The sequence below is a fragment of the Camponotus vicinus genome, unplaced genomic scaffold (assembly GCF_025532165.1).
Source record: "Camponotus vicinus isolate PSW18456_S1 unplaced genomic scaffold, iyCamVici1.0 SCAF_11, whole genome shotgun sequence".
NCBI classification, from domain to species: Eukaryota; Metazoa; Arthropoda; class Insecta; order Hymenoptera; family Formicidae; genus Camponotus; species Camponotus vicinus.
The window spans coordinates 14,369,030-14,396,059 of NW_028141947.1; the positions used below are offsets into that span (position 1 = coordinate 14,369,030).

The window sequence follows — 27,030 nt, forward strand, 5'->3', positions numbered from 1 at the left end:
TATGATTTTTTAAAAATTGATCCTTAATTTAATGATGTAACAATGTACGCTTGCATATCGCAAATGACAGAAGAGCAAGAGTTGCTAAAAAAAGGCAATATTGCTTTCTCTTCCATATTACACGCGTAATACAAGAAGTTAAGAAATGTCAAGAAGGAGGACGTTGACCTTATATGATTCGAGGAAATTTACAGCCCCTAGACAAACGTCAAACATCAAAATTTCACTATAGCGAAGGAGGGTCCGAGGCTTCTCCGTGAATCAAATGATTGGAGGGCGTGTCGGGATAATCGTCAGCGTTTCGACCAAAATCTAATTCGAGAATACCCACGAATTTTCATAGTGGCTTTTCAGCTATTTCTTAACACTGCAGCGTAAACTTTGTCCTCTACGCCTTAATTTGAAGCATCATTAATTTTCAAGCGTACTATACGCAGAGTTATATGCAATTAATGCATAATATCATTTTATTGTCGGCAGCTTATGACAAAATATATTAATTAAATCTATTTCCAAAAGTAGAACAAAAAAACTTTATAGAAAATTTTAATAAAGTAAAGATCTTGAGAGATTAGTTAAATTAATTGCGAATCGTGTGGAAAAGAGATAATTTTCAGCTAATTTCCAGAAATTACACACGTAAATATATGATAAATATTGATTATCTCTTTTACTTCGGCTACCGATGGCCTAGTGTGAGAAGAATATAAGAAAGTTTGCATTTTATATAATTCTTTAATAAATATCTTCTATAAACATTAGATTTGAATTTTTCTCAATCTGTATAGACGATTGGAATTTCATCGTATGACGATGTTATTAAACAAAAGTCTCGTGTTCTCTAGATCTCGTTATGTATACTATTTATGAGATTTGATATTGAAGTGATTTTCGTCAATATCACTTCAATATCAAGTTGTGAAACTTAAATTATATCATCTACAAACTCTCCTGTATTTAATAAATGCGGGGACAATTCAATGATCGTCTAATAAATATAAAAAGGTGACTCGTGTAAAAGTAATCATGTTGTAATTAAGAAAAAATGGATTCTAGATCATAGATTAGTTAGGTAAAGTCAGAGCATGAAAGAGAGGGCATTCTTCATTGATTAAATTATCAATTCATTCATGTATGATTGAAATTAAACAGTCAATTCATTCATATATGATTAGAAGGATTAACCGAGTCATTTTTGAAGTCTAGACAGATCTTGAAAGATTTTCAGACGATATTACATAAAAGTAGCTCTTACATAAGAGACATACGTTCTTATATAAGACATATAATGTAGTTTCAAATTAATATTTACGATGCTGTTTTATCGCCTAAATATCTTCATTAGTGCATGATACTTTATATTTTTCAAACATGCAATAGTAATTACGTTCAATATTTAATATTAATTTACATTAATAATGGTGCAAATTTGAAAAAAAAAATTAAGAAAAAATTAAAATAAAAATGCCTCGATATCGTTATCATTAAATAACGTATCGATACTTGATTGATGCGAGCAAAGATTAACACGATTCAATCTTCAAATCATACATGAAGAATGTATGTATATAAAAGAATGTACGTATACGTCGTATAAATAGAAATTTCAGAATTTATATAATTATCAGAATTTATATAAACAAATTACAAACAAATTGCGCGAAGAATCGAATGCGTCGCGCATCTATTTTGCAATAATAATAGTAATAAAGTTGTCTCATAAATCGACAATCGTCTAAACTGTCTCTTCATCAGATACACACGGAGACAGGAATGACGTACATGAATTGACATATATCTCTTAACATATATAGACGCATGTCGATTTATACATATATGAGAAATGCATGTGCAATCTTAGCACTTGAAAAAAAATCTCAAAATATTGAAAGATTCTCTCTTTCGATTTTTTAACCACGAAACTTGGAGCACTCGAAAGCTACCTCGTGTTTACCCAATACTTTTTATATAGCTATCGTCTGATGAGTTCTCGCTTACCTTTCCCGACGTACTCTCGACGCGTCGCTGCCCCGTGCCGGCTGGGGACGAAATCCTTGGACGTTCCGCGTAGACGCTTCCTGGGGGTGTCCTTGTCCACGTCCTACTATCGTCCAGCCACTGCCACGTGCGATCGCTACCGTCCACTTTATAGTCCTCGTCCTCTTCCTTGTCTTCGTTGTTCCTTCTCGTAAAGTCGTCACTCGCGAATCATCTCAATGAACGGCGCGTCACTCCGAAAGTGTCAGGACTCCGCGAGTACTTTCGGCTATTTTGATGTAGCTCGTGATCGATAACGATTGGCGACGACGATGCCACGGTTTTGTTACTATCGCGAATGACCCAGAATCCGATGTCGCGTCGGGACGATCGGAGGAGACTACGCAGACTATCGATAGATGACTTACTCACTTCGTGAATGGTTGATCCGCCGTGTCGCGGGGCGATGGACGCGTAAACGTGTCGCCGTCAATGTGGACCCGCGTAACGTCTGTCCCGCGCGCGAGCGAGCGTTGTCACCCGGGTGCTGCTCTCTCAACGCCGTCGACGACGTCGATCCTCGGCGATGGCAGGGCGACGACGCCGTGTGCTTCGTGGTACCGCCGTTTGGTGGTGCTCACGACGTAAATCCTGAATCGCGCGATCCCCTTCCTCTCGATCCTGGTTTCACGGTCCCCACTACCGTCCACTACCTCCACCAAGAAAGCCTACCCGACCTGCGTCTCCCCGTGAACCCGCACGCTCCGCTCCGGGGACGCTGCCGTTGCGCGTCTGCTTGTATCCGTGATGTCGGGAGATACGGCGTCGCGGGCAGCATGGAAGAGAGGATGGGGAAAGAGTGGGAAAGCGAGGAGGAGGAGAAGGCAGGGGGGGAGAAGGGAAGGACACGAGCAAGATCGCGCGAGTGTGTGCGCGGAGAAAGGGCGATGATGGGGAGGGAGGAGGAAGGAAGGATTACTCACACAAACGGGATTCGTCTCGCTTCTGGAGCGCGCATCGCGACTCTGACAATAGCGCTCGTATGTGGTAGTCCTGGATCGTCCTGCCCTCGACCCCACTCCTCCCGCTCTGTCATCGGCCTACCTCCTTTCGGAGCGCGATATGTGGAGGACGGGATCACGTGTGTGCGTGTGTATCCGATATGATGCGAAGGGGAGGTTCACCCACATCGACGAAAAACTGTTCCCCACTGACACGCGCATGAGATTCGCGTCGATGTGCGCGACACGCGGAGGTCCCGGATCGTCCTGCCTTTTGATGCACTCCCTCCGTTACCATCTCCCCGGGAAAATATCCCACCATCGTGGCCAGGATACGCCGCGAACGAATTGGTAGCGGGAAGACGGAGAAGCGGCGAGGTTTCGCAAGATTGGTCTCTTTCCTCCTCCATCTCCTGTCTTTCTCTTCCCCCTCTTATTCTCCACTATCGTTATAAATAAGCTCTACCTCGATGATACGTAGGCGCGAGAGGAGAATGGAGGAGACTGCGCAATCTCCCCGGTTCCCTCGCCCCCCTCTTCCCACCCCCGTAGATTCTATCGCGATGGAACACACACGTACCCTCGTACGTAAACGAAGAAACATGTTCGACGTGTACGAGAAGAAAGAAGAACGCTGATGTGGAAACGGAGGGCGCGCTCTTAACTTGCTCTCTTGCCCTTTTTTCTCTCTTCCTTTCCACCCCCGTCGTTCGTTGTTAAAGATTTAACGACGGTCGTTGTAACTATCTAGACGCAATGCGGTGCACGCGACAGGAGAAAATCCGAACGCTTCTCCGCGAGATGAAAGAGGAGACAATATTTCATCGGTTCGGTTGTTATTCCTCGAATGAAATCATTCAGGAAGCAGCTTCGAAACTTTCCCGTACGATCCTCGCCCTCTCGATTTCGCAATTACATCGACGAGCGGAAATTTGTGAATGCGACCACGCTGCAATTTCGACGATTTTACGTACTTTACCATGCCATTCTCGGTTTCCGCACGAAATGTTGACAACGCGTTTGTTACCCGCGGATGAAGGATACAGCGAGCGCAGCTTCCTCTCGCGGCTCCTGTTCCCTAATGGAAATACTCTGCCTCGATGAACAAACGCGCGCGCGTACGCGTTTCACGTACACACACGGATACACGGCTGATGGAGCACACACCTGCGAGGCAACACCCTTCGCGGCCAGCCGCAAGGGCGAAGGGAGGTGAGGGATGATGCACGTGCGCGCAGCCTCCGCATGGACCAAAATGGCTGGCGGCACGCGAGCCGATTGGTCGAACGGACGCGGCGAAGGCGTGGAGAGTACTCTCTCGGTGGCCGTTAATCGGTCGACGATCAAAATAAAGATCTTTCACGGAAGCTGACCGAGTGGGGGAGCGCGACACGCGAGAGTGGGAACCGCAGGGGTACGCACGTTGCATTCATTACGAGTTTGGTAGGGCGAGAGCGCGATAGTGGGGGCAACCATGAGCGGTGGGGACGACGGATTTTTTTTTTATGGACCTCTCTCGCAGCGCGGCTCCCTTTCGTCTCGCGTCGCACGTGTGGGTCGACGGACGAAGCGTATGTATGTACGTGTGTATGCATCGACGTGTTGAACGTCACGCGAGCGCGCGTGTACGCTCGGCGATCGTCATTAAGGGAGATGCTAATTGGTGGCAAAGCGAGGTCAGGCCAAAAGCCCGCGCGCGGCGTCCAGGGACTTTGCGTGTTTTTGTTCCTCTCTCTCTCTCTTTCTTTCTCTCTCTGTTCCCCGATCTCTCCTGTTTCCCGATACATGCGGGCCGTGTTTGGCGGAAGTCCCGGAAATTCTAGATACCTCGCGGACGCGTGATTCTGCGCGTCCGCTATTGACATCGACGATTGACGCGATAACAAGTATAATGATGCGCGAGAGAATACGTATCAGTTTAGTATCAGAGACGTTCTAGAGATAGCAAACTCTGGAAATTATAATAAAGAATAAATTAATTAATTATTGTTATTTTATCGTCTACGAAAAACAAAAAAATATTTTTTTTCCATATATGTATTTTGTATCGTATATAATTGTCCAATTCTCTCTTTCTCTTTCGTTGCAAAATAAATCTTTTAAATTTCTTTTATATATTATATAATTTGTAATAATTCGTTTATTCTACCTTTATTAAGTATTGGGTTCTCTAAAAATTTCTAGTAAACTTAATTTCTATATCTTTGCTATGATATCTATTGTCGAAAAGTATCTTGAAAAGCTGTATACGTCATGTAATTGCAACATCTGCTTGTTATAACACGATATGTATAGAATGTTTCAGTTATTACATAATTTCTTTGTGCACTTTTTAATGAGCTTTGAATACAATTTGTAATAAAATTTAATCAATTTTCATGCAATACTTTTAAAACGTTAAATAGTTAATTAGACTTAAGATTGAACTTCTATTGAGATAAAGCATGAAATAAAATTCGAAAGAAATTAAATGAATTAATAAGATTTTATTTTCTACTTACATTCCGCGAAAGTTTAATTTCCTACTGTCTCGATAATCAAAGACATTGGAAAAGAAACCTTATTTTTCTTAGTTTATCCTTTTATGGAAATATGCATTAGAAAAATGCATCTTGCTTTTAAGACAACCTGTATAGATGTATTACAGGAGAATAAACGTGACCTTTTCTATACGAAAAGAAGAGGAGGGATGCGTTCGGAGCCAGGCAACGTATATATCTTAACTTTCTTTGTACAATCTATATCTCGCTGCTACAAGAATACTTGTATATTTCTCCTCTTTCGCCGAGTGTATAGCTATGTCAACAGGATATCATATACATTTGTATACAATACATTGGTCCAGAGACGCAGACGAACTCGTTTTTCATTTTTCATGCGATATATACTTCTCAAATAGCTAAAAAAATAAAATAATAAATTAATTTCTCGAATAGCTAAAAAAATTTTAAAAATTGCTCACTGCAAGATAAATGACATATGATAAAAAAAGAAATAAAAATTCCGACATAAATTATTTAAAATTATTTACATTCTATATTTTTATCAGACAATTGAAGATATTTTATTTTTATATATTGTTAAACTTAATGAACTTTAATTTGACATCATAGTGAAATAGTAAATATAAAAGATAAAAATCCTTAGGATAATCAAGAAACTTTTTTATCATATTTCATAAATGCATTTAAATGTTTTTTTGCGGTTTCCTCGCAAAATATTTTCTTGGTATAAACATAAAGAATTTCAAATTTTTATAATTTCTTATTTAGTATAATGTACATTTAATTTTTCAATATATTATATATTGTCTATTGAATAGAAAATATAATTGTGGCAGTGGAAATATATTAAAAGGATAACATAAATTTTATATAAAGCTTGAGAAGTTTCGGAAGCACAGTTTAATTAAAAAGAAATCACGAATGTAGACATTAGAGAAATAAAAAGATGTATTGCAAGGTTTGAGGATTACTGCGTTTAATAATACTTTTAAAATGAATATTTTACTCCGACAAACCTTTTATGCAGCTATTTGGGCTATTTCTTTGTGTGATTTGGTCCCGTCACATATACATCCCGGCTCTTTCTCCGAACGCGTGTTTGGATGTGTTTTCATATTCACAGACCAGTTGGGTTGTATAATGCACTCAAGCAGGAACAGTCAACTCCTTTTTTGGAATCTAAACATGTTATTCTTCGAATGAACTATAGGAAAAAAAAAGGTGGTAAAAAAATAATACAATAAAAACAATAAAAATATTCTCCGAGTAAAAAAAATTTTCGAAATTAATTTTCAATTCATATTTTTATGCATCTAAAATTTCTTTGGACAAAAAAACGTTTCTCGATTGTGAATTGAACTTTAAAATACATAGCACTCATAGATCATTGAAAATTAATCAAAATTTTCTGAAATAATATTCTTATAAATCTATATTTTATATAGTCTATTTTCTATACAAACTACATTTTATTTAAGAAATAATAGAATAAGATAACAAAAGATCGACTTTTCAACGCAAAATTCGAACTCGAGGGTCACGTTAGAACTGTCAGTTGATCATCCCCGTGCTACATACGATACACCTTCTGTTCGCCCGTCTCGCCGATCTCGTGGGCAGAGAAATGGAGGCCGATTGTTGTTTGTTTGTATTTACTAGGAAAGCACCCCGGCTGCCCGTCTAGAGTAGCTGCATCGTTGATCGACGAAAAGGGGGAGGTTGGGGATGTGCACGGGATATATCGTATTCTCTATTATATAGCGCATACAGTGCGTGCGGTCGGGGGCACGCGAGACGTTACCAGCCTGAAAATTGAATGTCATTCGGAGAAGAAACGTCACAATATTCCGCGTGTTTGCAGGCGGGAGCTGTTTTGTAGTTTTCCGTCTCGTCTCGAAGCTATTGTGTTCGTGCTTCGTCATGCGACAGTTTTTACAACGAAAACAGTAATAGCGATCGAAGACGGAAAGTCCGAAGTTCTTTCAAACAAATCATTTTCGAATTTTTCGATTTTATTTTGTGCACTCGTAGCCTGAAATGATATCTTTCGAAAAGAAATATAACGAATGTGATATTTGAATTGATTTATTCTATGCACAAAAATATGTATTAACTTATCTTGATTAAAAAACAATTTACTTTTAATAATTTTTAAAAATAATTTGTTTTCAATAAATAAATTTATTAGTTTAAATGTAGAGTTTTGATGACAATCGTATCAAGCTCCGTTTATAATTATTCTTTTCTCCAATTTTGCACTTTATTGGTGTATAATATTCTTAATATTTGTCGTTATTTTGGATGCCCTAAAAGTATACCATTCAACAGAAAATATATAAATGGTTGAATTAACTATTTAAAAACTAAATACCGTGTGACATGTACAACATTCTTGTTATACCTATAATAATATGTGCACCGATTGGTATGCATCTCATTGACCGAGACACCCTTTCGGCATCTGCAGCCGAAAGCGGCCGCGATTGACGTGTCCTTTCTGAAAATGCGTGTCGTAGACGAACGCCGGCGTAAATCCGACATCCGAATGTTTGACAGAATAATTTTCACGTTAGCGGGGTGCACTATGCCTCTTTATATTAACGCCTGACCGTGTGCATTGTCGACAAAATAAGTCGTATCCCATACCGTAGCCCCCTGGTCTATTATGATGATTTCGCATATACAGAAACCAGGCAACCTTTACCGTAAAGTAGCTGCGACCGAATCTCGGAAATTTGTCTTCGACCTACATACAGATTTGTAGCGAGAGTCTAGCTGATTATGAGTAGGTAACTATAACATAAAGAACGCAAGACGAAAGATTCTCTTTAAAAATATGAAAGAAAGATAAAAATATGAATTGCGTTTAATTATATTTTAAAAATAATAAGAGTTAAAAATAAAAAGAAAATTAGAACGCAAAAGATAATTTAGCTATTTTCTGTATCAATGGAATAATTATTTTATGTGGACCATCTTTGATTTATTTTAAATATATCAATATTATTTGTTGATTAATAATAATTTCCTTAACGAATCTAGGTAATTTATTAAAATTTTACATTTATTTTCTTGCTTTTGGTATAAATGTAATTTTTTCTAAATTCAAATTTTTATCGTTATCGTAATGTCACAAATGTAAAAATAATTAACATGAAGGATTACCGGAGCATAGTCAAGCTTTTGAGATACTTGGTGTAAAGAGGCGATACCAACGCCAACCACGAGGAGGCTGCGCGCGATCGGGCCTCTCAGGTCTGTCACTCGACACCAAATCAGACAGAATCTGTCAAAAATCTGTCATTCGGTCACAATGCGAACCGGGTCCTCTCACTTCGGGATTTTACTCACACGTTGAGATCAAACCGAATAGAAAGAAGAAGGGAAGGGCGACGGGGAACGGACGGAGGATTCTCTCAAACTCGCGTGTCGGTATGTAAGTAGATGGGTCCCCTGCCACATATATTTGACACCTTTTAGCCCAATAAAATAAAACGCTCTGCGGTGGAATGTGGTCGCCGCTTCGAGATAGGACACGTTGGTTCTCCACCGTAGATATATGTGGAATGTTCCCGCGGAATAGTTTTAGTCGAAGCTTTCGTCGCCTAAGAGTTGACAAGAGATCGCATCTCGGACATTGATAAGAATTCTTCGTTTCGTCGTCTCGAATTCGTGACGAAAAAGCTCGCTAATGATCAAGTCGATAATTTTACGCGCTTCTCGAGAAACGAGCCAAAGGTTCAATAATTTACTCACGCCGTGATGGTCGAATCCATCGCGGATTTTAAAGAGAGACTCGACGAATGACTCGACAAAAAACTTCCGCGGCATTTACATTCGGCCCTAATCCGATAGGCATCGTTCCTCTAGATGTATCAGATGGGAGAGACTTGTTTGTATTGAGATGCGTGGGGCAGATATATAATCTAGTCAATTTGACACCCTCATCGACGTCTAATGGGTGCTTTCAACTCTGAACGAGCCAGTTAGATACAGTTATCCCTTGGCAAATGCGTTTGTTTGTCTGTCGATTGCTGTCTTCCAATAATTTATGATATTAAGGATTTATTGATTGAAACTTTCTTTTTCTCCTTCTCTCTCTTTTTATTCCTTGGACGGTTCAGTATATATATAAATATCTTTATCGTATCTGTGTGTATCAATGTTGATATATTAAAAGCTTGAATTAAACTTCTCTCAAGACAGTCTTTACTTGAGTTCGTTCTATGGAAATTAGAGGGAGAGATTATGATAGAATATTTATCGTATTCGCTTACGTATTAATATTAGAGTTTTTATATTATAATTAGTATGTAATATTATTAGAGATCACAAAACTTGCAATCGAACGATTTTTCAAATATTCTAGCGCACGTTTACATTCTTTTGCTGTAATAATATCGTGATATCGGAGAAGAGATTTGCGAGGATAAAATATACATGTTTTAAGATTTCAGTTCTTCTTTTTCTAAATTGGTTACCAGCGCTGTCGGTACTGTATGCAATGATATCTCCATATATTTTTTAGGTGGCATAAATCTGCAAATAATGTAATAATATACATATAAAAAATTAACAATAAATAAATAAATATGTGTGTGTGTGTGTGTGTGTGTGTAAATATATAAATGATAAAAATATTTAAAATAAGTTGAATATCAGAATCTTACTTAAATCTTTAACGCCATAATAATTTTTATACAAAATAGCAAAATGAAAAGATTAATTCTTTTTGACTTTATCAACTTTTCGCAATTCTAACATATAGATATATAATCAGAGTGAACAAAATACTTTTTATAATGATAGATTCCAATCAAATGGTTATAAAGAAATATTTTTGTATTTTTTATATATCCTATATATTTAAAAAATTTTCTATATATTTCAGAATTATAACGAAGTATTCGAACACACCTGGTGATGCATGGTGGAAAATGATCTCGGTCGACCTCGCTCAAGTCAGAAGCGCCACAAATGAAGCTGACTATCGTACCGACTACAATTACAATCAGGACGCCCAATAACGTGTAATACATAAAGGATATTCTGTATATGAAGAAAGGCTCATCCACGGGTTCGACTTGAGTCAAATTCTGCGTCGTTGCAATCGTATGATTAAATAAACTAGACATATTCAGACAACCGTCCGTCGTAGACGGCAGTGATTCGTGGTAGACGCGATGGTTCATCTTATGCCATTGCGTGCCGATGATGATCCAGATCATCGTCACTATCGAGATCAGTCCGCCAACTACTGCTCCCTTGGTCGTCGCCCAAGGTACTAGCATCCCCAACGAGAACAAACCGAGCAACGTACCGGCGGTAATACCGAACATAGCGTGGGACAACTGGAAGATATCGCCGAGTAGGTCCACGACGAACACCATGCCCACGCATAGGATGCCTAAGATAACCACCGTAACCTGAGGATAAAAGTCATTGTGGAAACGTGTTACTTATATTGCCTATTTAGTAAATTTTTGTTAAAACGATGATCCAAATTATTTTTATTTTTATATGACAAATTGCGCTTAATGATATCATATTACGAAAGAGGGAAAAAGAAAATCTGTTTTTATCACGATTTCAGATCCGCATAATATGTTCTGTCTTTGTACCTTCATAATGTTGGCGGCTTTATTCTCTTTGTCGTTGCTCTCTGGCATCCAGCGATCGATGAAATCCTCATAAATCGTGCCGGCGACTGTGTTCAGTCCGGCGCTCATCGTCGAGAGACCGGCGCTCACTAGACCGGCGAGAAAGAGGCCAGGAAGTCCCGGAACATCCGCGGCTACATCTAGCACGTAATATGGCAATATCTTGTCGTTGCTTGCTACCACCTGGAAACAAGTTAATTCTCTTACTGAATCTTTATGGAAAGCATTTTTATTTAATCCTTTAACTACCCGACTTTTTAATCTTACTTTAATTGCACGATTTATCTCTACATGAGATGCGATATAAGAATATGGCCAAAGAAGATAAGCTGAACTAAAGGGTTTATAAATATAATAAATTTAATAAAGAAAATTTATATTTTATGAAATAAATGTAAAAAAAAAAATTTATTATAAGTGTAAACTAATTTCTGTTATCTAAAAAAATCTAAAAAAATCAATATATTAAAACCTCAAGAAGAGTGGTTTTCGAAAGAAATGTGTTTTTAAAATTTTAAGTTATTTTTATCACGCATTCTTCATATGTTTTTAAGATACTTAGCGAGTGTTAAGTTAAAAGCTAATAAATGTTAAAACTTACATGTGTACTTATGGGATCGCATTTGTGATACCTTGCATACATTGTAAGGCCGGTGAAGACGGAGACCAGTTTTACGATCACTAAACCTACACCTAGGCACCATATTGACCTACAAAAATATTCGTATAAAATAGTTGTCATTTGTCATAAGCAATTCTGGTATTCGCACACTTACTTATGCGCTTCCTGAATATTAGGCACTGCCAGGAATCTTTGTACAGAAACTTGGCTAATGCCCAGCGACGTTAGCCACGTCATTGTCATTCCCACTGATGTAGCCCAAAATGAGTTTCTGAGGAAAGGGTTGGGGTCCATGCTGTAAATAAGAATTAATTAATATAATTTCTAACAGCAGTTTCATTTAGTTATCATTTTCATTTTTATGGCGTGTATAATTATACAGTTAATAAAAAAATATTGAAGTTAATTTTACTCTAATTAATTATATGGTTAGCATTTTATAGATCGGATATTAAACCTGAATAAATCAATATATATTGCTACACATCATTTTCACAACGTGTAATTATATAAAAAATCTTACGGAGAAAACGTACATGGCAATACGACTGTAAGAAGAAATAACGCGTATATGTAAACAATATTTAAAGAGCTACAATGTAACATGCACAAATGCAATTTAATATTTAGAAAAGCTGTATCACATGCGCGAAATAATATTTTGGAATTGACTTACGTTTATTGATTGATAACGCAATCGAGGCAATTTAATTAATTGACATTGTGTGCGGTTATATATCCGCGGCTTTGTTTCATTTTTAAAAATGATCCTCTTCTTTTAATAGATGGCAACGTATAAAAAGTATACATAAATACCGTTCTTACTTCCAAAACACAATTCTACCACCCTCTTCGGCTATTCTCCAGGTCGCGCCGACGCCGCCCACGGCGATGGTACCCAAAATCACAACTGCAACGAGACTTCCGAGAGTCACCGTCATCTGAACCGTATCCGCCCATACGACAGCTTTCAGACCTCCCTGAGTTTTTTCAAAGAGAGATTACTTGCGATACAATAAAGGTATCAGTGTCAGTCACGATGCGACGTGCAGAGAATCAAACGGTACGATTGGGGAGTCGGTGAAACGTAAACTCGAGAGAATATCGTACAATTGCATAATAATGCTATTATAATGGAGCGCCGTGATTCGTGTATTTTATAAATCATTATTGATACATGGATATCTTATCGCATACATGTTGAGAAAGAACAACACGTGTATTAAAAATAATTTTGCGCATTAATTTTATTATTTATAGCGCAGTTTGTAATGCAATTGACGTTATCGAGTTATATAGGTTGCATCTTAAAAAAAAATTATATCAAATGTCTTCAAATATTATTTATTAATCGCACATGTTTTCATTAATCAAGATATCGAACTCGACTCTAATGTGTACCTATAAACAATTCACCTGTCTACTGCATGCGATGTTGTATCATAAATATCCAACTTTTGAAAAAGATAAGACCAGAGTTGCTCAACAAACCTCTAGATAATTCTATTTTAAATAGTCTATTTTAAATAGTCATTCATATTTATAACTGTCATTCATATTTATAACTGTCATTTAGCCGTACATTTCGTCTAAATAGTTCTACAATAAATTGTTCTACAATATCTGATAAAGCTATAATAAGTGAAAGTGAAAATGCGAGTGACGTGTAAAGATGCGTCATGGATGTTTTATTTTGGAGTTCTCGCGATCTTTTTGCTAATCTAGACATGATCATTCTATGATCTTGATAATCTCTATTTCAATATACAGTAGATGCGAATGTTAATAGATGATAATATAGCGTCTGCTATATTTCATTCAAGTGCAATCGAATGAGTCGTAATGTCTAAGTCTCATAAATACATCAGAAATGTTTTCAAGGAAAGTTTCTTAAATTTACAAACATATTAAACTTTTTTTCCTCTAAAAAATTTAAGTGCAATACAAACTTTACTTTGATAACAAATCGTTATCTTCGATAGCAAATGTTTATCGTATAAAGATTCAAAATTTACAACAACGATTAAAAGCATATTATATACATATATAAATATATTTCACTTACGACAGTCGTGTAGAAAATGCACACCATGCATATCACTGGCGCAACATAATGCAGATTCATCCCCGTTGCTTGCGAGAAGGCTAATGCCGGCACGTATATTATCAGTGGCACATAAATCACCAGCGAAAGGGTGAAGAGAAAGGATGCTAATATCCGGACGGGCCTGGCGAATCTAATTTCCAAATATTCGAAAGTGCTTGTCAGCTGTAGTTTATAAAACACCGGCAGATATATGACTATGATTAAGAAACAGCTGATCAAAGATGTGAAAATGCATGCTGCGTATTGCGTCCCGTATTGATACACCTCGGAAGGCACGCTGAGCAAAGATACCCCCGATACATGACTGAAACAAATTTTATCCCCGTTAGAGATGGATTTTCTTTTTCACACTCTTAAATACGAAATTAATTAAAATTAAGTTATATATCGTCTCTTCTAACACATCTCCTGTTAAATATCTTTAATATAAGTACAGATTTGTTGCTTTTTGTTATTTAAAAATCAATTTGTCAACAAAGGTTTTTCCGCAGAAAGATACCAATAGCTTTACAGTAATTAATAATGGAAAATTGGAGGATATCTTGTGTACATTAAAAATCATATGAATTCATAAATAATAAAATTTTATATTGCATTTAAAAAAATCATAGGTAAATTTTATCAGAATTTTAATTTGAAGCACCAATTAAGCCCTATTAAGGCTCTCCATCATCTTTAAGCTTAATAGTTTTATGATAGTGTTACAAAAGCGAGATATCATTTTTATTTGAGATATTCTTTGCTTTTTGATGGTCTCTCATTTTGTCAAATATAATTATCTTTTTCCTCGTTTTTTTTTTTGCTAATAATTATTCGAAATTAAATAAAGGATTCTGATTAATTCTGATTAATTCTGAGGAATGTCCAACAATTTTGAGATATTTTGTGTAAAATAAATTTTAAAATTTAACTTTTGTTGAACTTTTGATATAACAAGACTAAATTAATATAGGTACTACTATATATTTCTATAGTGAAGATTTTATCTAAAAAAATATATGCGAAGATGGCTCACTCAAATAAATAATTAAAAATAAAAATTATATGTTTTACTCTAATTAAACAGATTGTGCTATTCCTGATAAAAATAATATCGGAAACGGTGAAATGGCAAATGTTTACAAGTCACCTGGCTATGAGGCTCATGCTAATCGGAAAAAAGGACATGGTTTTGCCGCCGAGCAAATATTCAGTAGTATTATCCTGTTTCGTGCTGAAGAAGCCAAAGTAAATGCCGATAAGGATGCTGATGCCCAGCAGACCAGCGAACAGAATGTAGTCGGTCCATCCGAAAGCGAGTTCCTTCAATTCTTGACCCACAAAAAATGAATCCGTACCATTGGCGATCATCCCGGATTTGTTCCCGTTGATGAACTGCGTGTTTTAAAGATTCGAGTATCCGCGACACGTTTCAGATATACGCGTGTAAGATGCAGTTGTTAGACTGTTACATTTAAACACCGAACACTTTCTTTCTTGATGCAAAGTAGAAAGTGAGATTATACCAGTCTTTCGCAATACATAAACGGATTGAACGAAAGTGAACCAAGTTATTAAACAGGGAGTGTTTTTAATGACTTCTCATGATTTATAGCACGAAACATGTCTCTTGCTAGTATCTCACGCACTGCGTGTAAAATACTTAATATCTATCCTCTTTAATTGTTTAATTGAATTTTTTAACTTTTTGTCGAGAAATGCTTTAAACAAGATTATGTTTATATTCGAATAGAAATGAATTTATAGATAATCTTGTTCTAAATTTTACGCACACATCCAAATTTTGAAAATATATGTTACATATTGCCAATTATACTTACATTTAATATATCTCGATTATTTTCTTTTTACTTATCTAATATGGCGGTCTAAATTAATGTTGAATGCACTATTCCGACACTAAAATAACACTGGATTTCGGAAAAATCCAGTTTACGTGATCTGATTATGTATACACATCTAATAAAACAGTAGGAATTTGGAAAAGTACTTGATGAACTCTACATACCTACTGACAACGATAACATGCAATGCGATACTATATGTTCGGCTGATACTTCGTGCAATGTCAGTTAGATTTATAACACTATAGATAAAATGCTGCGACTCAGAAGGTTCCGCAAATAGACAAAAATTCTTAAATAGGAGTCTTTACGTTGCATTCTCCCAAAAATTACATTGATATCACTAATCGCTTATTTGCCAAAAAATTATATCAATTTTTCATCGATCATATATCCTTCGCGATAAGGTAATATATCCCAGAGATCACATAAATCGATATGATACTCTATCGATATGAGATATAAAAAGCCGAAGAGAAAACCCGTTTTACGCTCATTCGAATATATTTTTTGGTGAAAATGGATTAGACGCGTTCAGGGACAAGTATCTTCAATCGATTTATTTTCATTTCTAACATTATACTGATAATGTGAGAAAGGTAAGGATCAAAAATAATTCAATGTATATTTTATTATATATCTCCCTGTCTATGTATTATTTATTTAATATGCTAATGTACGCTGTATAACAGCCATTAATTGTTGCATCTTTTGCTGTTTTTCATTAGTACTGCATTCATCCAATAATTCCTTTAAGGTCTGCATTTCAGATTCAAAGTCTTTCATGAGATTTAGAGAACTGATCGTCATACTCGGAAGAATAACATCGTAAAAAAAGATCTGGAAAAGATAAAAAATATAATGATCACAATCATTAAAAACAATTAATTATTTCAATCGTGCATATATATTCTCGAATAAATGTATAAGAACCTTGTTAAAAGACACTAGACTGGGGATAGATGTCTCTGGAGTTATGTTGTAATTTCCCGTACAAAAAGCTCTGACTGGTTCCTCCAACTGAAAACGTATGCTATGCCATTGTTGATCTAATATGTAAGTTTGATCAATCCAAGCACGTTGTCCTTAAACGTTGAAATAAATGGCGTCATTTCTGATTTTAAGGCTCTGATTATCTCAGTTGAAATATTTTGATTACGCATCCTAGATATTCTTAATGTTTGACAATCAACAGCCTCACAAGAAGTATCTTTTGAAAGGCAATCGTTGGAATTACATTTAATCCGCATAAATGTATCACCAAAGTACCTGCAACCAACAGAAGGGTTGGTGTACCATCCCCAGTATGCGAAATAAAAATGTTTATATATCCATATTTTTGCTTTATATCTTTCTATATTATAATCAATATTAATTTAATTGTATAATGATTATTATAGAACTTGGCAGTGTAACTGTTCCTATTTGATTAGTGTATTCCCACTTATTTAAGCCAATCAATGTTTCTGTTGATGCCAATCATCTCATTGGCATCATCTTTAGCAACATTAACTATTAATACTATTTTTGTATTGATTGGAATTCTTTGTACATGCACACATTCCATTTTTCCAGAAGGTTCGTTTATTTCAGTAGTATTGTCAATATGTTTCAAATTTTGAGAATTTATTATATCTACATATATATATATATATATATATATATATATATATATATATAAATTTTTTTTTTTCTGTATGTTATCTAGAGTAAATACTAAGCTTTTTTGCATTATTCCATAATTTATCCACATTCTGAAAGACTCAAACTTACCACCGATATTTGTTTTGAAGTTATCTTGTTCATTTTCATCTTTGCCAGCATGTTGATTAAAAGGTGCATTTGTATTATTAAGAATGACAGATCTAGGACTATAAAATATATGCGTCCATCCATTACCATAGATGACAAGTGCATTGCATCCATAATTAAAAATATTTCCAATTGCTACTCTAGTTATAAGACCAAGATTTGTTTATCTTCTGCCATAATCCTGATCCCTGCCATACAAGAATAAATATTACACATATAACTGTAAAACATAAAATTTTGAATAGTATTACCATTATGTTTACCTTGAAGATGTAAAGTTCTCCCTCAGCAGTACCAAAGACTAATTCATTATCATCATTGTCGATATCTCCTATTGTTAAGCCATGCCTATACATAATATTAAAATAACTCACATTCTCAAGTTATTTATAAAACTAACATTTTGTGATAATTTAAACTTACTTGCATAGAGTACCAGGCAATTCCCATTGTAGTTTCTTTATAAAGCCTCTTTAACAACCCTCATGATTAAACTTTGTATGATATAACTGTTGCCACCTATTTGGTGGCCAAATTATACGAATAGCTTTCGCTATCTAGCTTTAATAGACCCCAGAGAAATTGATCCAAAGGTATTAGAGTTCATAGAATGTCCAACGTGATAACCTTCCAATCAACAATCCTTCTGGTACCTATATTTAAAACGTCATAATTTATCCACAGAAAAAGTAAAAAACAAAGCTGTTATTTTATTAAAAATTCAACATTATTATACGCACCCAACAATTGCATATCACATTCATATTTGAAGAACACTGATTTGTGTGTAACCATTCTCTAACCACATCCCACATCACGCTATTAAAACAGTCGATAATGTCATCGTTCTGTAATTATCTCCGGACTCATCAAACACATTTGATTTTGGTGAAAATTTACCCTCAGTTGGCCATCTTTAACAGTACCCTGATAACAAAATACTTTCACGATACCGATATGATAAACGTACATCGTACTTATACTTTATCGATGACACAAACGAGTACATGTATATGTAATGTACTATAAATAAAAAAATAATATTAATATAAATAAATATAAATAATATCTAAATATATATAACAATATAAATAAATAAAGATATAAATATGTTATACGACATCAATAATAGCGCGGTTTTTACGCCAAGGTCGAACCTTATGTTATATTGATAGTTCGTTGCCAAAATATTTTACGTACTACGACTTACATGTATACATGCGTGGAATAAATTAAATTATACAATTATTTTAAAGTATAGATTAATTATTTATTAAACGATTAATATCTCACAAAACTAAAAAAAAATAAATGCTAATTTATAAATGCTCGAAAATATCCTGTGCAAAGAAGCTATTCGACAAAAATTAAAATTAAAAGTATATATAATTTATGAATTATTAATGAGAGCCCAAGAGAGAGAGAAGAAAAGAGATTCTTGAATTATATTATTTATTATTTATATTTAATAATTAGAGATTTGGCTCAAATAATCAAAAAATTAAAAAGAAAATGGCACATAAGAGCCAACGCGTAGTTGGAGCGCAAAGAAGAAACATTTCTTTCTTTTTTCAATATTAATTTATTACAAACTCATCGATTGATTTATCTAAAAAAATTGTTATCATAATCTATACTTCTACTTTCTATGTTCTTTTCGTGATCTACATAAATTTTCGCATTATTGGAAAATTAAAATGGTTTTAATAAATTTTCGTACTATTGATCTTTCACTATATTTTTCAAATAATTAATTAGAAAATATATATATGAATATAGGAACAATATCTTAGTTTAATGCATATATGTGTAATGTTAAATATATCGTATTTAGATGCGATATTTGTGCATTATAATTTAAAATAAAATTTAGTATGTTAAGAATGAAAAGTATTTTAAATTATATTATAATTTAATACATATGATTGATATGTGATTAACGATATTTATTTATTTGCAGTATTTAATTTAGATGTTTCAATCTATTTATTACAATATGTGTTTCTATTAATGAACTAATATACACATATGTGTATATATATATATATATATATATATATATATATATATATATATATATATATATATATATATATATATATATATTATATTTTTCGTTAAACAATATAATTTAATGCAGTAAAACAATCAAATTTTTACTCAATTAAATAATGCTTTGTATAAAATATTTCTTTTTAACAAATATAAGTCAAACAAACAGATATACTAAATATAAAGAAACGTTTTTCTCTGTGTACCTTTACATTCTTTTGTTGTAATAATGTTGTGATATTGGAGAGGAGATTTGCGAGAACAAAATATACGTGATTTAAGATTTCAATTCTTCATTTTCTAAATTGATTACCAGCACTGTTGGTACCGCATGCAACGACACTTCTATATATTTTTGTGGTGGCATAAATCTGTAACTAATATAATATAATAATAGACATACATATACAAAATATAATATACATGTAAATAATATACATATAAAAAATTAACGAAAAAAAAAAAAAAATATATATATATATATATATATATATATATATATATATATATATATATATATATATATATATATATAATGTGTGTGTGTGTGTGTGTGTGTATAAATGCATAAATAATAAAAATATTTAAAATAAATTGAATATCAGAATCTCACTTAAATCTATAACACACAATAATTTTTATACAAAATAGCAAAATGAAAAGATCAATTCTTTGTGACTTTGTCAACTTTTCGCAATTCTAGAACATATATACATAGAGAATCAGAGTGAACAAAATAATTTTTATAATGATAGATTCCAATTAAATGATTATAAAGAAATATCTTTGTGTTTTTTATATATCCTATATATATTCAATATATTTATATATTTTATATCCCATATATTTCAAAATTATAAAGAAGTATTCGAACACATACCTGGTAATGCATGGTGAAATGTGATCTCGATTGACTTCGCTCAGAAGCACCGCAAATGAAGCTGACTATCGTACCGACTATCATTATAATCAGGAAGCCCAATAACGTATAATACAAAGAGAAAGATATTTTGTATCTGAAGAAAGGCTCGTCCGCGGATTCGACTTGAGTCATATTCTGCGTCGTTGCAATCGTACGATTAAATAAACTAGGCAGATTCAGACAACCGTCCGTCGTAGACGGCAGCGGTTCATAGTAGATACAATGGTTCATCTTATACCATTGCGCGCCGACGATGATCCACATCGTCACCATCGAGATCAGTCCACCGACTACCGCTTCTTTGGTTGTCGCCCAAGGTACCAGCATCCCCAGCGAGAACAAACCGAGCATCGTACCGGCAGTGATGCCGATTATAGTTTGGGACAACTGGAAGATATCGCCGAGTAGGTCCACGACGAACACCATGCCCACGCATAGGATGCCTAAGATAACCACCGTAACCTGAGGAAGTCATCGTGGAAATGTATTGCTTATATCATCTATTTCGCGAATTTTTGTTACAATTATTTTTAATTTTATTTAACGAATTGCGCTTATATAATGATATACATTATAGAAGAGAGAAAGAGAAAATCTTTTGTTTTTATTGCGATTTCGGATCCGCGTAATATGTTCTGTCTTTGTACTTTCATAATGTTGGTAGCTTTATTCTCTTTGTCGTTGCTCTCTGGCATCCAGCGATCGATGAAATCCTCATAAATCGTGCCGGCGACTGTGTTCAATCCATGGACCTAAGAAGATATGGATGGAGTCTATAGCCGGGGCGGTGTGAAATTTGCGGTAAGGGGGGTGTATAGCTCTGTCTCTTTCCAAAAGCAACCTTCGGGTGTTTCCGTCGCATATCCGATAATTCCCGAAAGGTTATATATCCCATATTAGCTAACTTTCGAATAAAAATACATGTATTTTTATTCGAAAGTTAGCTAATATGGGATATATAACCTTTCGGGAATTATCGGATATGTGACGGAAACACCCGAAGGTTGCTTTTGGAAAGAGACAGAGCTATACACCTCCCTTACCGCAAATTTCACAGCCCCCTCGCCCATATGAGCGCTTTAGGCCGGTATTCATAGTCCGTTCTTATATTTAAGATCGTCTTAAGTTCATCTTTAGATATTGTATGTATCATTTCATTGGCTATGGATTATCTGAAGATGAACTAAAGACGATCTTAAATATAAGACCGGACTATGAATACCGGCCTTAGACTCCATCCATATCTTCTTAGGTCCATGGTTCAATCCAACGCTCATAGTCGAGAGAGCGGCGCTCACTAGACCGGCGAGAAAGAGGCCAGGAAGTCCTGGAACATCCGCGGCTACATCTAGCACGTAATACGGCAATATTTTATCGTTGTTTGCTACCACCTGAAAACAAGTTAATTCCCTTACTGGAATTTTTACGGAAAGCATTTTTATCTAATCTTTTAACTATCCGACTTTTTAATCTTGCTTTAATTGCACGATTTACCTCTATATGAGATGCAATATAAGAATATAATTAAAGGAGATAAGCCGAACTAAACGGTTTATAAATATAATAAATTTAATAAAGAAAATTTATATTTTATGAAATGAATGTAAAAAAAGAAAACAATTTATTTGAAAAAAAAAAAATTATTATGAATGTAAAACTTATTTCTGCTATGTAAAAAATAAAAAACGATCAATATATTAAAACCTCAAGAAGAGTGGTTTTCGAAAGAAATGTGTTTTTAAAATTTAAAGTTATTTTTATCATGTATTCTTCATTTTTTTCTTAGGATGCTTAGCGGGTAATAAGTTGAAAGCTAATAAGTGTCAAAACTTACATGCGCAGTTATGGGATCGCATTTGTGATATCTTGCGTACATTGTAAGACCGATGAAGACGGAGATAAATTTCACGATCACTAAACCTACAGCTTGGAACCATATTGTCCTACAAAAATACTCGTATAAGATAGTTGTCATTTGTCATAAGCAATTCTGGTATTCGCACACTTACTTATGCGCTTCCTGAATATTAGGCACTGCCAGGAATCTTTGTACAGAAACTTGGCTAATGCCCAGCGACGTTAGCCACGTCATTGTCATTCCCACTGATAGCCCAAAATGAGTTTCTGAGGAAAGGGTTGGAGTCCATGCTGTAAATAAGAATTAATTAATATAATTTCTAGCAGCACACAGGAAACAAGAAAATTGTTGTTTTGAAAATATCTTTAATTTTAATATGGAAATCTTGAAATGAGATTATATTGCGTTAATTTGAAAATGAATGAGATTATATTGCTTTAACTGAAGAAAACTTCTTTGACTAAATTATTTTATATAGTTTAATCAAGAAAAATATATTCTCCTATATACGCAAGGATATTTATATATTTTTTTGTATATAGAAGAATATATTTTGCTTGACTGAATTATATAAAATAGTTCATTCAAGCAAGTTTTCTTCAGTTATAATCTCAATCTTTTTCAAGTTAACGCAATATAATCTCATTTCAAGATTTCCATTGAAGTTGAAACTAAAGATATTTTCATAACAACAATTTTCTTTTTTCTATGCAGTTTGACTCAGTTATGTATCATTTTTATGGCGTTTGTAACTATGCTACAATTAATAAAAAAATATTGAAATCAATTTTATTCGAATTAATTGTGATTCGCATTTTATGGGACGTTAAAAAAATCCATGTATGTTGCTACACATTATTTTCTCAACATATATTTATACCAAAAATCTTACGGAGAAATATATATGACGAGATAACATATATGACGATACGACTGTAAGAAGAAGTAAACAATATTTAAAGAGCTAAAATAATATAACACGCACAAAATGCAATTTAATATTTAGAAAAGCTGAAACACATGCGCGAAGTAATAATTTGAAATTGATTTACATTAACGCAATCGAGGCAATTTAATTAATTAACATTGTGTGCGGTTGTATATCCGCGGCCACATTTTATTTTTAAAAATTATCCTCTCTTTTAATAGATGGCAACGTATAAAAAGTATACATAAATACCGTTCTTACTTCCAAAACTCAATTCTACCACCTTCTTCGGCTATTCTCCAGGTCGCGCCGACGCCGCCCACGGCGATGGTACCCAAAATCACAACTGCAACGAGACTTCCGAAAGTCACCGTCATCTGAACCGTATCTGCCCATACAACAGCCTTCAGACCTCCCTATGAGTTTTTTCAAAGAGAGATTTTGTGATACAATAAAGTCAGTCACGATGCGATGTGCGGAGAATCCAATAATACGATTGAGGAGTCGGTGAAACGTAAACTCGAGGGAACATCGTAACACACAACTGCATAATGATGCTACAATGGAGCGCCGTGATTTATGTTTTTTATAAATCATTATCGATAGATGAATATCTTATCGTACATATATTGAGAAAGTACAACTCGCGTATTTTAAAAATAATTTTGCGCATTAATTTTATAGCATAATATCATGCACGGTTTGTAATGCAATTGACACTATCGAGTTATCTAGGTCACATTTTAGAAAAACTATTATATCAAATATTTTCAAACAGCATTTATCCTTCTCATTATATAGCGCATGTTGTGATTAATCTATTCCATCAAGATATCGAACTTGTCTTTAGCGCGCATTTGTAAACAATTCTACCTATCTGCTGCATATCATGAAATATTTGACGTACTATTGTCTAAATAAATGAAAGGCAAATAGAATAGGTTAAATCTCTTGATATTGCTACTATATATTTTATTTAAATGATGTGGCGAGACAATTGTTATTTTATCGTCTCATCGCGCAATGCGATCATAAATAATCTAGCAACTTTTGAAAAAGATAAGACCAGAGTTGCGTTCTCAACAAACCTCTAGATACTCTAGATAATTCTATTTTAAATAATCATATTTAACTGTCACAGTTGGACATTTCATTTAAATAGATTATAATATCTGATAATGCTACAATGTGAAAATGACATATAAAAATGAGTCATTAATATTTTATTTCGGAGTCCTCGCGATCTTTTAGCTAATCTAGACATGATCATTCTATATCATCATAATTTCTATGATCTACACATAGATAATCTCTATTTTAATATGCAACACGTGCGAATGTTAATAGATGATAACAGCGATTGCCATTCTCCATTCAAATGCAATCGAATGAAATGTAATGTCTATTAACCTCGTAAATACATCAGAAATGTTCTCAAAAAAATCTTCTTAAATTTACAAACATATTAAACCTTTTTTCCTTTAAAAAAATTTAAGTGCAATATAAGCTTTACTTTGATAACAAACCTTTGATAGCAAATGTTTATCGCATAAAGATTCACAATTTACAACGATAATTAAAAGCGCGCGCGCGCGCACGCACGCACGCACGCACGCACGCACACACACACACACACACGCGCGCACGCACGCACACACACACACACATATATATGTTTCACTTACGATAGTCGTGTAGAAAATGCACACCATGCATATCACCGGCGCAACGTAATGCAGATTTATTCCTGTGGCTTGCGAGAAGGCTAATGCCGGCACGTATATTATCAGCGGCACATAAAACACCTGCGAAAGGCTAAAGAGAAAGGATGCTAATATCCGGACGGGCCTGGCGAATCTAATTTCCAAATATTCATAATTGCTTGTTAGCTGTAGTTTGTAAAACACCGGCAGATATATGACTATGACTAAGAAATTGCAGATAAAAGATGTGAAAATGCATGCTGCATATTGAGTCCCGTACTGGTACACTTCAGAAGGTATGCCGAGCAAAGATATCCCCGATACATGACTGAAACAAATTTTATTCCCGTTAAAAATGGATTTTCTTTTTCACACTCTTAAATACAAAATTAATTAAAATTAAGTTATACAGAATTTCCTCTAACACATCTCCTATTAGATATCTTTAACATAAGTACAGAATCGTTGCTTTTCGTGTTATTTAAAAATCAATTTGTCAACAAAGTTTTTTTCGCAGAAAGATACAATAGCTTTAAAGTAATTAACGATGGAAAATTGGAAGTCATTTTGCGACATTGGACGAATTAAAAATCAAATAAATTCATAAATAATAAAATTTTATATTTTAATTAAAAAAAAATCTTACATAAATTTTTTATCAGAATTTTAATTTGAAATTTAAAAAAGCACGTAAATCTAATTAACACTCTCGATCACTTTCCACACTTCGATCCTTATTGTTTTGTAATTATTGTGTTATAAAGCAAAAGCGAGATATCCTTTTTATTTGAGATATTCTTCGCTTCTTGATAGTCTTCCATTTTGCCAACTTTTCTTCACTTCTATTATAATTAAAACATCTTTTCCCTCGATCCTTTTACTAATAATTGTTCTAAATTAAGTAAAGGATTCTGATTAGAAAAATGTCCGACAATTTTTCATAAATTTTTAAATGTAATTTTTATTGAACTTGATATGATAAGATTAAATTAGTACTATTGTAAGTACTATTATATATTTCTGTAGTGAAGATTTTATCTAAGAAATACACGAAGATGGCTGACTCAAATAAATAATTAAAAATAAAAATTATATGTTTTTCTCTAATTACACAGGTGCTTAAACAGGTGCAAGTTATGCTATTCTTGAAAACAATAATTGGAAACGGTGAAATGCCAAACATATGTTAAGTCACCTGGCTATGAGGCTCATGCTAATCGGAAGAAAGGACATGGTTTTGCCGCCGAGCAAATATTCAATAGTATTGTCCTGTTTCGTACTGAAGAAGCCAAAGTAAATGCCAATGAGAATGCTGATGCCCAGCAGACCAGTGAACAGAATGTAGTCGATCCATCCGAAGGTAAGTGCCTTCAATTCCTGACCCACAAAAAATGACTCCATACCGTTGGCGATCATCCTAGATTTGTTAATAAATCGCAGTTGATGAACTGTGTATTTCGAATATTCGCGATCAATTATACGCGTGTAAGATGCAGTCGTTTAAACACTGAGAACTCTCTTTCTTTTATTGCAAAGTAGAAAGCGAGATTATGTATTATCGGTTTTTCACTATACATATAAATTGAACCGAGTTATTAAACGGAAAATATTTTTAATCGTCTCTCGTGATGTACACCATGAAACATGTCTCTTCTTGTTAGTGTCCCATGCATCGCGCGTAAATTACTTAATAATACTTAATATTTATTCTCTTTAATTATTTCTTAATCGAATTTTTTGACTTTTTGGCGAGAAACGCCCTTTCATTTTTAACACCGACTATAGTCGGCATCCAAGTGATCCATATGCTAAGCCGTGTACCTCCGTCTATAGTTGATGGTCGACGCTCAGGTAATGATTAATTCTCCCTCTTTTGATTCTCTTGATCTGTATCGGATTAATTACATATTAAAAATACGGTTCTTATATTTTTTTCCATTCGGCAGTGTAATATTTATACAATGAGTATTATAATGAAATGAAGGAAGTGTTATAATAAGAGATCTTCGCAGCGGGCTTCTCTGTACAGAAGAACCATAC

The 27,030-nt window shown here is 34.4% G+C and overlaps 3 protein-coding genes and 2 pseudogenes across 9 annotated transcripts in view; 1 reads left to right on the top strand and 4 right to left on the bottom strand.

The window, feature by feature from the left end:
* Nucleotides 1–2,186, bottom strand: part of LOC145961363 (uncharacterized) — a 49,430-nt gene extending 47,244 nt beyond the window's left edge. The window contains exon 1 of the mRNA XM_083081482.1: nucleotides 1,999–2,186. The gene's annotated coding sequence lies outside the window, so the exon portion shown is untranslated. The remainder of the gene's footprint in view (nucleotides 1–1,998) is intronic.
* The window catches only part of Sema1a (semaphorin 1a), a 366,157-nt gene extending 355,609 nt beyond the window's left edge, over nucleotides 1–10,548 (top strand). For all 5 annotated transcript variants that reach the window (XM_083081468.1, XM_083081469.1, XM_083081474.1 and 2 more), the window contains one exon: nucleotides 10,374–10,548. The gene's annotated coding sequence lies outside the window, so the exon portion shown is untranslated. The remainder of the gene's footprint in view (nucleotides 1–10,373) is intronic.
* Nucleotides 9,580–15,897, bottom strand: LOC145961360 (sodium-coupled monocarboxylate transporter 1-like). Of its 2 annotated transcripts, none has more exons than XM_083081477.1 (9): nucleotides 15,880–15,897; nucleotides 15,001–15,245; nucleotides 13,830–14,175; nucleotides 12,590–12,744; nucleotides 11,919–12,059; nucleotides 11,744–11,852; nucleotides 11,104–11,325; nucleotides 10,400–10,908; nucleotides 9,580–10,021 (listed from the first exon to the last, which is right to left on the bottom strand). In XM_083081477.1, exons 2-9 carry the CDS (start codon nucleotides 15,219–15,221, stop codon nucleotides 9,928–9,930), a joined length of 1,797 nt encoding a protein of 598 aa, XP_082937603.1. In that variant the 5' UTR covers nucleotides 15,222–15,245; nucleotides 15,880–15,897; the 3' UTR covers nucleotides 9,580–9,927. The 2 variants fall into 2 exon arrangements, with proteins under 2 accessions (XP_082937603.1, XP_082937602.1); XM_083081476.1 differs by lacking the exon at nucleotides 15,880–15,897 and adding an exon at nucleotides 15,692–15,869.
* Nucleotides 15,898–16,386: 489 nt separating this feature from the next.
* On the bottom strand, nucleotides 16,387–18,499 carry LOC145962288 (uncharacterized; annotated as a pseudogene).
* On the bottom strand, nucleotides 16,840–26,490 carry LOC145962289 (sodium-coupled monocarboxylate transporter 1-like; annotated as a pseudogene). Its single transcript, XR_014435846.1, has 14 exons — nucleotides 26,186–26,490; nucleotides 24,973–25,318; nucleotides 23,549–23,703; nucleotides 22,511–22,649; nucleotides 22,336–22,444; nucleotides 21,773–21,892; nucleotides 21,149–21,253; nucleotides 20,460–20,963; nucleotides 19,786–19,950; nucleotides 18,268–18,454; nucleotides 17,951–18,180; nucleotides 17,791–17,875; nucleotides 17,489–17,715; nucleotides 16,840–16,984 (listed from the first exon to the last, which is right to left on the bottom strand). The product of XR_014435846.1 is annotated as a sodium-coupled monocarboxylate transporter 1-like (transcript).
* Nucleotides 26,491–27,030: the final 540 nt, after the last annotated feature.

Bases quoted from the DNA above. Each gene is read 5' to 3' on its own strand.
- LOC145961360 (XM_083081477.1), bottom strand. From the start codon at position 15,221: ATGATCGCCAATGGTACGGATTCATTTTTTGTGGGTCAAGAATTGAAG. The intron at 14,176-15,000 runs GTGACTTGTAAA...AATTTGTTTCAG, and splicing joins AGCATGAGCCTCATAGCCAG to TCATGTATCGGGGGTATCTT. The intron at 12,745-13,829 runs GTAAGTGAAATA...GAAAAAACTCAG, and splicing joins GCATTTTCTACACGACTGTC to GGAGGTCTGAAAGCTGTCGT.